The sequence below is a fragment of the Pogoniulus pusillus genome, chromosome 23 (genome assembly GCF_015220805.1).
Source record: "Pogoniulus pusillus isolate bPogPus1 chromosome 23, bPogPus1.pri, whole genome shotgun sequence".
Taxonomy (NCBI): Eukaryota; Metazoa; Chordata; class Aves; order Piciformes; family Lybiidae; genus Pogoniulus; species Pogoniulus pusillus.
In genome coordinates, this window is record NC_087286.1 from 15,126,813 (window position 1) to 15,138,822 (window position 12,010).

General features: G+C 43.9%; 1 protein-coding gene across 9 annotated transcripts in view; it reads right to left on the minus strand.

The window, feature by feature from the left end:
* The window catches only part of SVIL (supervillin), a 109,439-nt gene that overhangs the window by 57,247 nt on the left and 40,182 nt on the right, over positions 1–12,010 (minus strand). For 8 of the 9 annotated variants that reach the window (XM_064162650.1, XM_064162646.1, XM_064162644.1 and 5 more), the window contains exons 2-6: positions 11,475–11,541; positions 5,627–5,718; positions 2,036–2,093; positions 1,755–1,906; positions 195–876 (exon numbers count right to left, since the gene is read on the minus strand). In XM_064162650.1, the coding sequence (XP_064018720.1) occupies positions 195–876; positions 1,755–1,906; positions 2,036–2,043 (842 nt within the window). In that variant the 5' untranslated portion in view covers positions 2,044–2,093; positions 5,627–5,718; positions 11,475–11,541. Of the gene's footprint in view, positions 1–194; positions 877–1,754; positions 1,907–2,035; positions 2,094–5,626; positions 5,719–11,474; positions 11,542–12,010 lie in introns of those variants that run through there. The other variant, XM_064162649.1, reaches the window with a different exon arrangement.

Sequence of the window (12,010 nt, forward strand, 5' to 3'; positions counted from 1 at the left end):
ATAGATACCCACTTCCTTGTACCAGAAACATGCTGTGATTCAGCCCTACCAGCTCAGCCTGAGACAACCAAAGCCACTAAATACATTCTCCAAGGACAATAAATATTGTCCTACATACTGTAGCCATTGCTGCAGAAGCTGGTTTAAGGGGAAGGAATGTCCTGCATAAACAAAGCAGTCAAAGTGATGCTCACCTTTGTCTGATGTTACTGTGCAAGGGCTGGTCATTCTGCACACGGATGGGTGAGGCTGCCCGCTTGGGTGAAGAAAGGGACTCTCTGGGGCTTTGCTTTGGTGATATTGGCACTTCGGTACAGGAGGAAGATTCCCGTCCAGAAAGTGAAAGGGAGACAGAACTACCCAAGGTTGCTGAGGGGTCAGGTGCCTGTCTAATGGGACTGTCATCATCTGTTTTTCTAACACTTTTCTCATTTGAGAGGTCTTTAGCTGGAACACCATCTCTTTCATGGCTGGAGTACTCCTTGGATTCAGAAACCACACTCTTTGACTCCTTTGTCTCAGTCCTGGGCAAATACAGGGAGGCACAGTCTTTGTTCTCATCATCTTGCCTTTCGCTTTTCACTCCCTTCCTTTCTACACTGTCAGGATCTCTCCTTGCCCGCGTGTATCTGGATGAGTAGTCAGAATCCAAGTCAGGATCGAGAGATAATCCGTACTTCTCTGCCAGCTGGCGCCGCCTCTCTGCCTTGTACCTCGCTATTCTTTCTGCCTTGGACTCTAGCTCCTGGACATCCATGTTTCCTGTGCTATACAAGGGCTCTGTGTTACCTCCTGTGATCTCTGTTCGGTATCTGGATGATCTGGGTTGTTTTTCTACCGAAGAATCTGATGTTTCCTCCTCTTCATTTGACCTTCCTGTAAAAAGCACAGCATATATGAGAAAGTCCATCCCAAAACTCCACCTGCTTTGCCCACCACTCTCAGCGAGTGAACTAGAAACTTCCCAACTGCTGCAAATCCAAGTGTACCAGTGACTGCACACAGGGCATTGTCTTGCACTTAGGTCTCCAAACACACATAAAAATCATAGAATGGTTTAGGTTGGAAGGGACCTCAAAGATTATCCAGTTCCAACCCCTCCACCATAGGCGGGGACACCTCCCACTAGAACTTCTTCCTAACATCCAGTTTCAATCTCCCCTCTGCCCGTTTAAACCCATTACTCAGCATCCCGTTATTATAAGACCATGTCAGTAGTCCCTCCCCAGCATTCCTGTAGGTCCCCTTCAGATACTGGAAGGCCACTATATCTCCTCAAAGCCTTCTCTTCTCCAGGCTGAAGAGCCTCAACTCATGTAGCCTGTCTTCACAGCAAAGGTGCTCCAGCCCTCTGAGCATCTTTGTGGCATTCATCTGGACTCACTCCAACAGTTCCATGTTCTTCTTGTGTTGAGGGCTCCAGAACTGCACACAGTACTCCAGGTGGGGTCTGACGAGTGCAGAGTAAAGGGGCAGAATCCCCTCCCTTGCCCTGATGGCAACGCTTCTCTTGACGCAGCCCAGCACACATTTGGCTGTCTGGTTGCAACTCTTTAAGTCTCATAGCAAATCACTGTTGTTTTAAAACAGTATTTGAAAGAAGCTGATCATCCATAAGCCAACTGGAGAATCAAAGGACTAGTTCCACACCCACAGCTCTCCTGTAAAACTCTTTTCCATTCACTGCACCAATGCCAGGATAGTAAACACAAAGTAATTCAGCAGTGCAGGACTGACTGCTGTGCAGCACTCACCTAAGTGGGGGCTGTAGGGATCAGTTGCACGCATGTACCTTGGCGTATCCTCCTCTAGCAGCCGGTGTGTGACCGATCCTGGGCAGTTCTGAAGGAGCATGGGCTGTGTGTCATTCTCAATTCCCTCTAAGCGCCTGGCTATTCTCTCTTTCCTGAAAAGAGAGGTGAGAAATGTGAACGTTTGGCACCTCCTAAGATCCGAGGGGAGATTTTTCTAAGAGGAAGGAACAAAACAAGCTGTGTGTTTTGTTTTACAGGCCAAAGACTTTTGTGCTGTTTACCTTTTCATTTCCAAAAAATCTCGGTTGTTTGGCTCAAACAGTTTTCTTAATTCTGAAACTGAGACAACAAAAGATTATACACTTTACAAACTACCAAGTTAAACTACTCTAGAATAAGAAGGAACAGTTGAGTAAAATGAAGAGGTTTGGAATAGCTTTTGCTGGGGAACAAGCATTTTCCTCTTGTTTTCTTAGCGTATTGTTTGCCTTGTCAGAAGTGCATTAGACACGAAGGTGTGAACACCAAGGTGTCCTCTGCCCCCAGTATTTTCAGGCTAGGCTAGATTCTGTTATGCCATCCCAGCAGTTGTGCAAGATCTTGTATACACTGGGCAAGTTCTATTTTCATTAGCTGAGGTCAAGTTTACACACTGGAGTAACCCGTTTTGAAAGCAGGTAGTATGGAGTTACTGTTTACTCTGTTGGCAAACAGGTTGAGGACTGACTTATGTTTACAGAGAAACTGTTTCTTATTCCTTAATTTTCTCCAGTTCCTCATATTGTCCCCAGAATCCCAGCAAGTCACCACTGGAGTGGAAATCACCATGTACTCTCATGACAGCCTGCGTGGCTAATCACTTTCCACTTCGCTGATCATCCCTCGTCGTTTTAATTGAACATACTTTCCTTCTCTCCCCCTATACTCTTAGGTGGTGTTATGTGCCAGTAGACAGCTGTCCCAGTTGACAAAATAGTAGTGAACCCACAAGAGTCATGACAGATGAGGTAATCCCTCCATACAAAGCTACATGTGCACCAGAGATGTTTGCAAACCACACTGGAGCATGGAGTGCTACACAAACACGTGTGATGTGACTTCTAACCGCTGGAAAGAGAAACCATCCAGGCTGCTAAAAGAAGGCAGTAGACTGAGGGGTGGGTCTGTGCCTAACAATCCCTCCCCAAACACACCTCCCATATCATTGCTGTGACACAGATGTGGTGCACCTATTCTGATGCAATGAATCTCTGGGATTCTGATCCCGTTGACCCAGAGATCAAAAGTTAAAGCACTCTGAAGTCTACATCTGGCTAAATTAGCCCTGGATTGCCATCAGAAATGCCTGATGAGTCAGGAGTCTCTAGCAGACACTGCCACATCACCACAGAAGTAAATCTATCAGGCTTTTTTTTCTCCCCCAACAGACTTAGATACTTAGCAGATAATCATCACTGAAACACCATCCTTTTAAAAGTCAGATACACCTTTCCCTTTCCTCTACTGCCAGAGCTTACAAGCACAGCTAAGTCAGGGTTTCATCTCCACTGACATATATCCAGGAAGTTTGCTCTCATCAGTCCCAGTGCACACCCCTCACAGACACAGATAGCTGCTACTGACGTCAGCTGTCATATCAACCTGGCGTGCCAAAAAGCCACTAGGACTCTAGGTGAAATGTCTTGGACCAGCAGGAATCAATGATTCTGATCATGACTGCTCAGAGAGGCAAATGAACCAGGCAGGAATGCCTGAGCATCTGAGGCTACAGAAGAGTGCTTACTGAGAATGTGTGATTAACACATCAGAGATCATCTGGGGCACTCTCCTGAACAACCTCTTCAGGCTACATTTTTACACAAAGCAGACTCAAGCTACCCACTTCAACTTCTCAAACCAGGTTAGCTCAGATTCTGATCATGCCAGGAAAAAAAAATAATCTACTACATATACACTTGCTGCAACTAGCAGTGAAAATTGGCTAAGTATGCAGGTAACTAACAGTGTTAACTCAAGGGATGCCTCTTCCGTGCCTAGACTCAGCATCTTCAGCAAAACCTACTTTGTTGACCAGGCTGACAGTGTCAGACAGCCACTGAAAGTCACCAAGCTCCAGGCACAGATCTCTGGACATGGCTGAGAACTGCAAAAAGTCTGCATCCTGAACCAGTACCAAAGCAAAGGAGGAGCATTCCCTCACTGCAGAAGCAGCTCCCACTGCTGCCCTGCCTACTCAATACAGCTCCACTGCTAGCACAAACAGAACTCATGAAACCAGCCTGCATCTCACATTCACACCAAAGCAAATCATTTCCCATAAATATTTTGCTCCCACCTCTGTCAAATCTACTTCTGTTTTTTGCTCCTCAGGCTGTCAGTTCTTCTCTTCCATCTGTTGACTACACAGACGTAAAATGGTCAAAACAAAACCTGTCATTGCTCTGCTACTTCAGACAGGTCAAAGGCCTCCATGACTCAGTCAATACAATTCCATCCAAATCCTGAACATTTTCCCTCCTTAACTACCATAAAACCACCATCAGGAAAGGTCTCACACACAGTGCCAGTAAAGCTCCAAAGCACTGGCTTTGTGTACTAAAGTTCTCTTTCCTCCCCACCCCAAAAAAGGAAACCTGACTGTAAGTTGTCTGCACACAAGAAATGTGGAACATCCAAAGAACTCCCAGCAGCATTAGCTCAACACTCTCTTGCTGCCTGTTAGCTGAAGTTCCAGAGATTCTACTACTGCTTTGCAGCCCTAAAAAGAGCACTAACCTCATGAAGCATCTCTCCAACACCTTCCCAAACAAGATGAGACAAAAATAGCATGGGACTACTCTGTGATGCCTTACACTTTTTCCACACTTGAGATGCCAGACAGTAGTTTCAGCTGGGTTGGCCAACATCTGCAGAGCTTTTTATGTGAGGGCAGTACTGTATAAATGCACATCACTCCAGTCCATCACTGTGCAGATGAAGTCTCCTTCTGAACATCTGGTATGACATTATATCAAAGCAAGCACATCACCGAAATATCAACGCTATGCTGAAAGAAACCCTTCTTTCTAAAGGGACTCCACAAGCAGTGACATTTTCTTTACATTGGGATTAGTGCATCCAGCCTTGCAGTTTGTCTGAGAAGGGTAAATACCATCAGGATATACACACAACCCTAATCTGAGTTCTGAGATCCACCACACCCCCAAACAAAGGGAGCATCTTTACGTCAGTTCCACGTGGATTTCAGGTCAAATGTAATCCTTTGCTGGTCAAGAAGGACTTCTAAGCAGATTGTGATTTCATCTAAATAATTCATAGGAATCAGTTCTCTGCTTCAACTGTGTCAAAAGGTAAAGACAGAACTGCTGTTTTGTTTATAGATTGTTCAGACTAAGACTGAAGTTAAAAAAATATATAATATCCCAAAGCCCATAGGCAGTGCAGGTCCTTTAGCATGCAAGACTAAACTCAGTGTATTCAGCTGGTCCTGCAAGCAATGATTCTACCAACCACCCATGGGAACTAAAGAGTGCCAGGACTACAAGCCAAGTGACTAAGTTTGAATTCAATATTAATCCAACTGTATAAGGAAACTTCTCTGAAGTTCTGAATTTCAACTACTTCTTAGCCTATTAAAAACTAGGTAAACAAAGCTGAAGTTTATGAGGGCAGAGATGAAACCAAGGCCTTGTAAAAGAGCCCTGTGGTTCATCCCCTGCTTTAGCCCCCATACATACTTCACAGGGAAAAGAAAACTCCTCTGCAAAACATCTGTGTCTAAGTGATTTTAATTGTGCCTTGCACTTGCACAGATTAAACTTCACAGGCTGTTACATTACCATTTATGCCCATAATGTATCTTCCTTACCTACCTTTTGGAAGTACTGCTAAGAGATTAGCATCAATATCCTTTGTGCTGTTTGCAAGGTCTTCTTTATCGCCAAATGAGAACTCCTTCTGAAAACTGAAAGCAACATCTGGTTTACAGATCTGTGGATGTTTCTGCTACAAATCAAATAGAGTCAAGATGCAACCAATTTACTGCAAGATAGTCTAACAGAGATACCAATGAAAATATTTTCCATAAGAACAAAGTAAAAAAATAACCCCAAGAAACTCACAAAGCCAAACCTAACACAATCTGAAACTTGTTTGGAACTGCCTGTGACACATTTTTGCATTGAGTAACTGACTGGAGACTGCCTTCAACCCCCTCTACTAGCAATTACATTTGAAATAATCCATACCAAATGATTCCCCATAAAAACACATTTCATCAAATTCAGGACTGTGTGTACATTCCACCTAGAAGCCTTCTGCATGACTGCCCTGTTGCTGTCATTGCCCTGAGCTTTGCATCTTCTGTGACTTATAACATGCTAATATGAGCAGTAGATCATTTAGTTATTCCCATCTAGATGAAACAAACTCTCTTTTAAAATATGCTCATTAACTGTAGAAGTTGTAACTGTAACAGGTAGGTGCCATTATGAGTACAGCAGATACCATCTACAGTGTTCCTCCTTCAGGGTAAACAAAGAGAGATTTTTCTCTCCAGCTGCTGCATTCTGCTATTACAGAATCACAGAATGGTTTAGGTTGGAAGGCACCTTCAAAGGTCATCTAGTCCAACCCCCTGCAGCCAGCAGGGACATCTCCACTCAATTAAGTTGCTTAGAGCTTTGTTGAGCCTGAACCTGAATATTTCCATGGATGGAGCCTCAGCTACCTCCCTGGGTAACCTGCTACAGGTTCCACCACCCTCATGGTAAAGAAACTTTTCCTAACATCCAGCTTTCTCTTCTCCCATCTCAAACCACTATCCCTTGTTCTATCACTGCAGACCTTTGCAAACAGTCCCTCTGCTGCCTTCTTGCAGGACCCCTTCAGCTACTAGGCTGCTATTAGGTCTGCCCAGAGCCTTCTTTCCTCCAGGCTGAACAACCCCAACTGCCTCAGCCTGTCCTCTAGCAGAGGTGCTCCAACCCCCTCACTCATCTTTGTGGCACTCCTCTGGACCTGTTCCATCAGATCCATGTCCTTCCTCTGTTGAGGGCTGCAGAGCTGGGTGCAGTGCTCCAGGTGAGGTGCAATAACTTCTAGATTATCCCAACTGGGCAGAAAAACACTTATCTAGTCTGGAAACCTTTAGTAATCTGTGAAGAGAGGTGTAACAGACACAAATCCCCACAGTGATCCTAGGCCATGGCAGTTACTGTGCCAGACTATTTAGTGTCATCCTGCACAAACTGCACAGCCTTACAGTTGGAAAATCCTTCCCTAAGGATTGAGGTTATTTGGTTAGAACAGAGAAAATTGCAAGGAAAAAAAATTTCTGTGCTCAGTATTCCAGAAGAACAGTTCTCATTGAAAAGAGTTTTAGCATATAATGACCAGTAGTATTTTACATGAACTCCAAGAGTTGTTTTTTTTCTTCCTTCTTAACTATTTATAAATAATCTTCCTTTGTAAGACATTGAGGAGGACAGAATAAAACCCTTGAAAAGACAATAAAGAAACTGGGCTGTGTCACATTTGGGCACCGTGCCACCTGCTGCAAATTGTCTCCAACAACAGCACTTAGAGAAATTATCCCAGGTACTGCCAAGAAAAGCAACGTTAGCCACTGCAGAAAACAGCAGATAGAAGATGAAGAGCTGCAATAAGTTGTCCATTACAGAAAACTGTGTATCCTTGCAGGGCAAAAACACTTTAATGGAGCTAGCCAAAAAACAAAGTAAAACATATAACCAGCACAGAGCAGCCACAACCAAATGGGTGAGTGTGTCAGCTGAGGCTCAGTGAACTGCATGTTTCTGTGCCTAAGCCCACATTGCCAACAGTCATCATTCTTATTAGCTTCACAATAAGTTATTTTCATACAGATACAGCTTCTGGAGAGCCCCTATGTGGAGAGATTCCCATTTTCCATTTGAGAGCAGTTTCTACTCCTTTTGGCTAAGGATGAATTTGACAAATGTGAACAATATTTGCCTAAGGCTATAAATCAAACCCCCAATTTATTTTGTCAAATTGATTTGATTAGTTAGGACTTGTCTTAGAAGCAGTGAGGGACCTAGGTCAGCACTTCTGAATACCTGGGCTTTATGTAGCAGCATCTCCAGTCACTTCCATAATGCTTGTGTGCAGCACCATAAGTTTCCATAAACACAAGACTCTGTACAGCAAAGCATTCACTCCTACAGCAACATCCTGGGCACTGACATCCCCAACTATGCCTCAGTCCACAAATTTCCAAGGATGAAATCATAGAAAATGAGGACTGGCATTAGCTCACTGCTTCTAAAAAGAACTGTGTTTTTGGACTGCACAGCAAACTTAAATGCTGCCAAGTGGTTAGATTCACTCCTAGCCCTTCCTCCAAATTCCAGGGAGTTCCAAAGACCCTCTAAACCCAATCTAAATTTCTTTCAGTGGGTTTCCATCCAGTTGTTCTCATGCCAGCATTGCTGGTTACCATATTTATCTTGCTTAACAGATGCTTTTCACGCCTCCTAAGCTTCCCCAAGACAGGCTCTCAATTTCATTGGTTACCTGCAAAAACATTCTCTAACTATGGCAGTTTCAAGTCATCTCTTCAGTAGATGGTGACCAGAATTTGATAGTCTTGATTCCTTGACCTGGGTCTTAGCAATGTCTCATAAAACCAGGCCTTTTAATAGAAAAAGCATTACTACATGACCAGCCACATGCACGTCAGGATCTACAAGACAGTTGTCTTTTTCTGTCAACACTGTATTGGTTGCTCTGTCCTGCATGAGAAAGTAATATGCCAAAGCTTTGCTTTCATCAGCTGCAAGTGACAGCAAAATTTATCAGTCCCCAATGCACAACTGTGCACTTAGTATTATTACATTACATCCTTTTTCTATTGCTCCTCAAGGTCATCCAGCTCTTCCTGTATGTGAGCTCCCTTCTCCTTTGTAGTGAGGGTGGCTTCCAACGTTTGCTCACTGGCAGACTGCATTAAAATCCTTTTAATAACAACAAACTTCTTAAGATTAACTCTTGCTGGGCTACACAGCATCAGAGTTATCTGCTTTCAGGTAATTATAGAATCACAGAATCAACCAGATTGGAAAAGACCTCCAAGATCATCCAGGCCAACCTATCACCCAGCCCTGTCCAATGCCAATGGCACTAAGTGCCACATCCAGTCTTTTCTTGAACACCTCCAGGGATGGTGACTAGACCACCTCCCTGGGCAGCCCATTCCAATGCCAATCACTCTCTCTGGCAAGAACTTCCTCCTAGCATCCAGCCTAGACCTCCCCCAGCACAACTTGAGACTGTGTCCCCTTGTTATGTCATTTTCCATTTCCCTGTAGACTGCCAATTTCCATTTACTATCTTCTAAGGACTGTTTTGTCCAAAATGGAAAAGGTTTTTGCTTTCTCACAAGCTGCATGTGGCATTGCTTGGTTATGATAATTGCACCTTAGAAGCACAAGAAACCACTGTAACAACTGCATTGCTTTCACTAGCACAGAGTTCAGAGGCAGAAGCTGACACAGTCAAGCTTAACAGTGGGTTATTTACAGATGCATACATAAAATCAGTTCCAAAAATGAAAGCAGGCACATTTAGGGCATGTTACAGTATTCAACAAGAATGTTTATTAGGAATCTAAGTTGAGCTGCAATGATGGTAAAGAAATTGCAGATAATAATAATAAAAAAAAAAGATAAAACATTATAGATGCTACTCATGAGTGCATTTTAATAAATCCCTTCAGTAATTCCTCACCAAGATTTTCCTGTTTCCTCAGAGGGATCTATCCAGATTGTCTCCCTACTTTTTTACTTTCTCTGCTAAAGAAGCAGTTGCAGCACCAATGTATTTGCTTAAGCAGAGTCAAACCTGGACCTTCAAACTCATCCATAACCCTGTTCTAGAAGTATCACAACTACATCTTTGGATTGCCATTAGAATGGGCTGCCCTGGGAGGTGGTGGAGTCACCATCCCTGGAGGTGTTCAAGAAAAGACTGGATGGGGCACTCAGTGCCATGGTCTAGTTGATTGAATAGGGCTGGGTGCTAGGTTGGACTGGATGATCTTGGAGGTCTCTTCCAACCTGGTTGATTCTATGATTCTATGATCTTAACTTTGCTTTTCTTAATTTCTCAAGTGATGCCATAAATTTATTTGGAGATTCCATGCAAAGCACTTTACAGCTCAGCTATGCACAATATGAATGTAATTTAAGGCATACATGGGTTTCTCTAAATGAAAAAAAAAAAATTATGTAGAAGCTCACAAGAATTCCTTCTTTTGAAAGTCCCTGGGCACTGAAAGAGTAACTTCTCCTTTACTTGCCTGAAATACAGCCTGTGATGATGATGGTCTATGAGTTTGTTTCACACAGGATTTGTGTGTGGTTTGGCCTCAGGTTCCAAACAAACTCGTTACACTCTCCAGTGTTCAGGAATTCATATGATTACTACTAAAACACAGGCACTAATCTTTCAAAACCTCAGTAGTTCTTCTTTCAAAGCAATGCATAATGCTGCATTAGTAGAGTAAATCGACAGCTTTAATAGTTATACTGGTCTTGAGCTTCCAGAGTAACTGTGGGCTGCTTCTATACATCAGGGACTCCAGGCTGAAAACTTCATCTGCTGCTGCAACAGCAGCAGCATACGGTTTCTAAATAGCTGTCCCACTAACCTAGTTACATGCCCAAAAGCAAGCAGAAGTTTGATGCAGATGCCCTGGATCACTGCCCTGCCACCTAGACGAAAGCTTTAGGACGTACTGAGACTGTGATCAAAACGCATGAAAATCTGCTTTTGTACCTGTCAGCTAGGTGCTTGCTGCTCATTTTAGTTCCCTCTGCTTCTAGGACTTCCTCTCCTGGACTCTTATGTAAAAGGTCCACTCTGCAATCACATCTTTCTCTCCTAACCTCATCTCTTACTTTCCCCTACCTTCCCTCCATAACACAATGTGTCTAATGTACCTGTTACATCTATCTCTCTACAGTACCTAAGAAACAGTCTGACAGAGAATTAGGTGTGCTCCAGAAGGTGACTGATGAGCCTGAGTGCCTAAGGCTTGGGGATTCTGTGCAGCTGGACCAACAAAGCAGCTGGTTGCTGGGGCAAGGATCAGCTCCCAGCTCCTTGACTTCCTTTCTGTGTCATTATGAATGAATCCAGCAAGCACAAGGGTGGACACCAAACAGCTGGAGTGAGGATGGGAAGAGAAGGGGAACAACCTGTCACCTTGCTTCACTGAACTCAGTCTTGTGGAACTGTGCTTTAAAACTGCAAGGTCCTGTAAGGAAGCAGCAACATCACCTCTCCATTCTTCGCTGTGGTGTTCCCCTCCCACACACTGACAATGCTCTCTGCATGCCTCTATCATTCATTCACCAACTTTAGCCACCTTCTCTTTTCAGACAGATCAGTTTTCCAAGCTAGCTGACTGAATGTCTGTACTGTGTCTGCCATGAGAGGCAAAATGGGCATTGCAGGAGGCTCCGCGCAGAGTGGGACTTTTGCCTTCGCAATGCCAGTTACAAACACGCACATTCCTTAGGAGACAGTGTTTTTAACACCTCTTCAGCTGATTTGGTCCTGCAAGAGGACCAATGCTAATTTTCCCTGACAAAAGAATAAATGTAGATTCAAGCAATGACTGCAAGTTACAGTTGTGCAACCTGCGACGTGTAGTGGACAAGAAAAGCTGGACCTTACCTTAGCGCTCTCTTCCTCTGGAGCAATCGTGAAGGTTTGAATCTGACCGAGTTCTCTTTGTCAAAATCTGTGGAATGAGCAAAGCACACCATAGTGAATCTGCTGCAAGAAATGGGAAACTTTCAGCAAATCAGGTGAAGGTCTCCCCTCTAGTCAAAGGAGCATAAGCTGGCATGTCCAAGATGTTGACAAACCAAGACCTTGCAGAAATGAGCACAGACAGCAAACCCATTAAAGCATCAGCATTCACAAACTGCTGTGCTCTGCTCCCACTATTCGTTGTTTACCACTGCAGCCTGAGGTTATCATTTAAACTCCTTCACTCAGTTTGCCAGGTTATAAAATGGGCAGTAACTGGGTGAAATGGGTTGTTTATAAGCACTCTGCAAATGGGAATTGGCTGCAAGCAGCAAGAGCCTTTTGGGCTTCAGCCTAGCAATACGATAACAACTGCATGTTCACTGCAGAAGGCAGAGATGCCCAGCTTAGGATTTCTTGCAGAAACAGTACTGCACCATCCATGACAGAAACAGTTC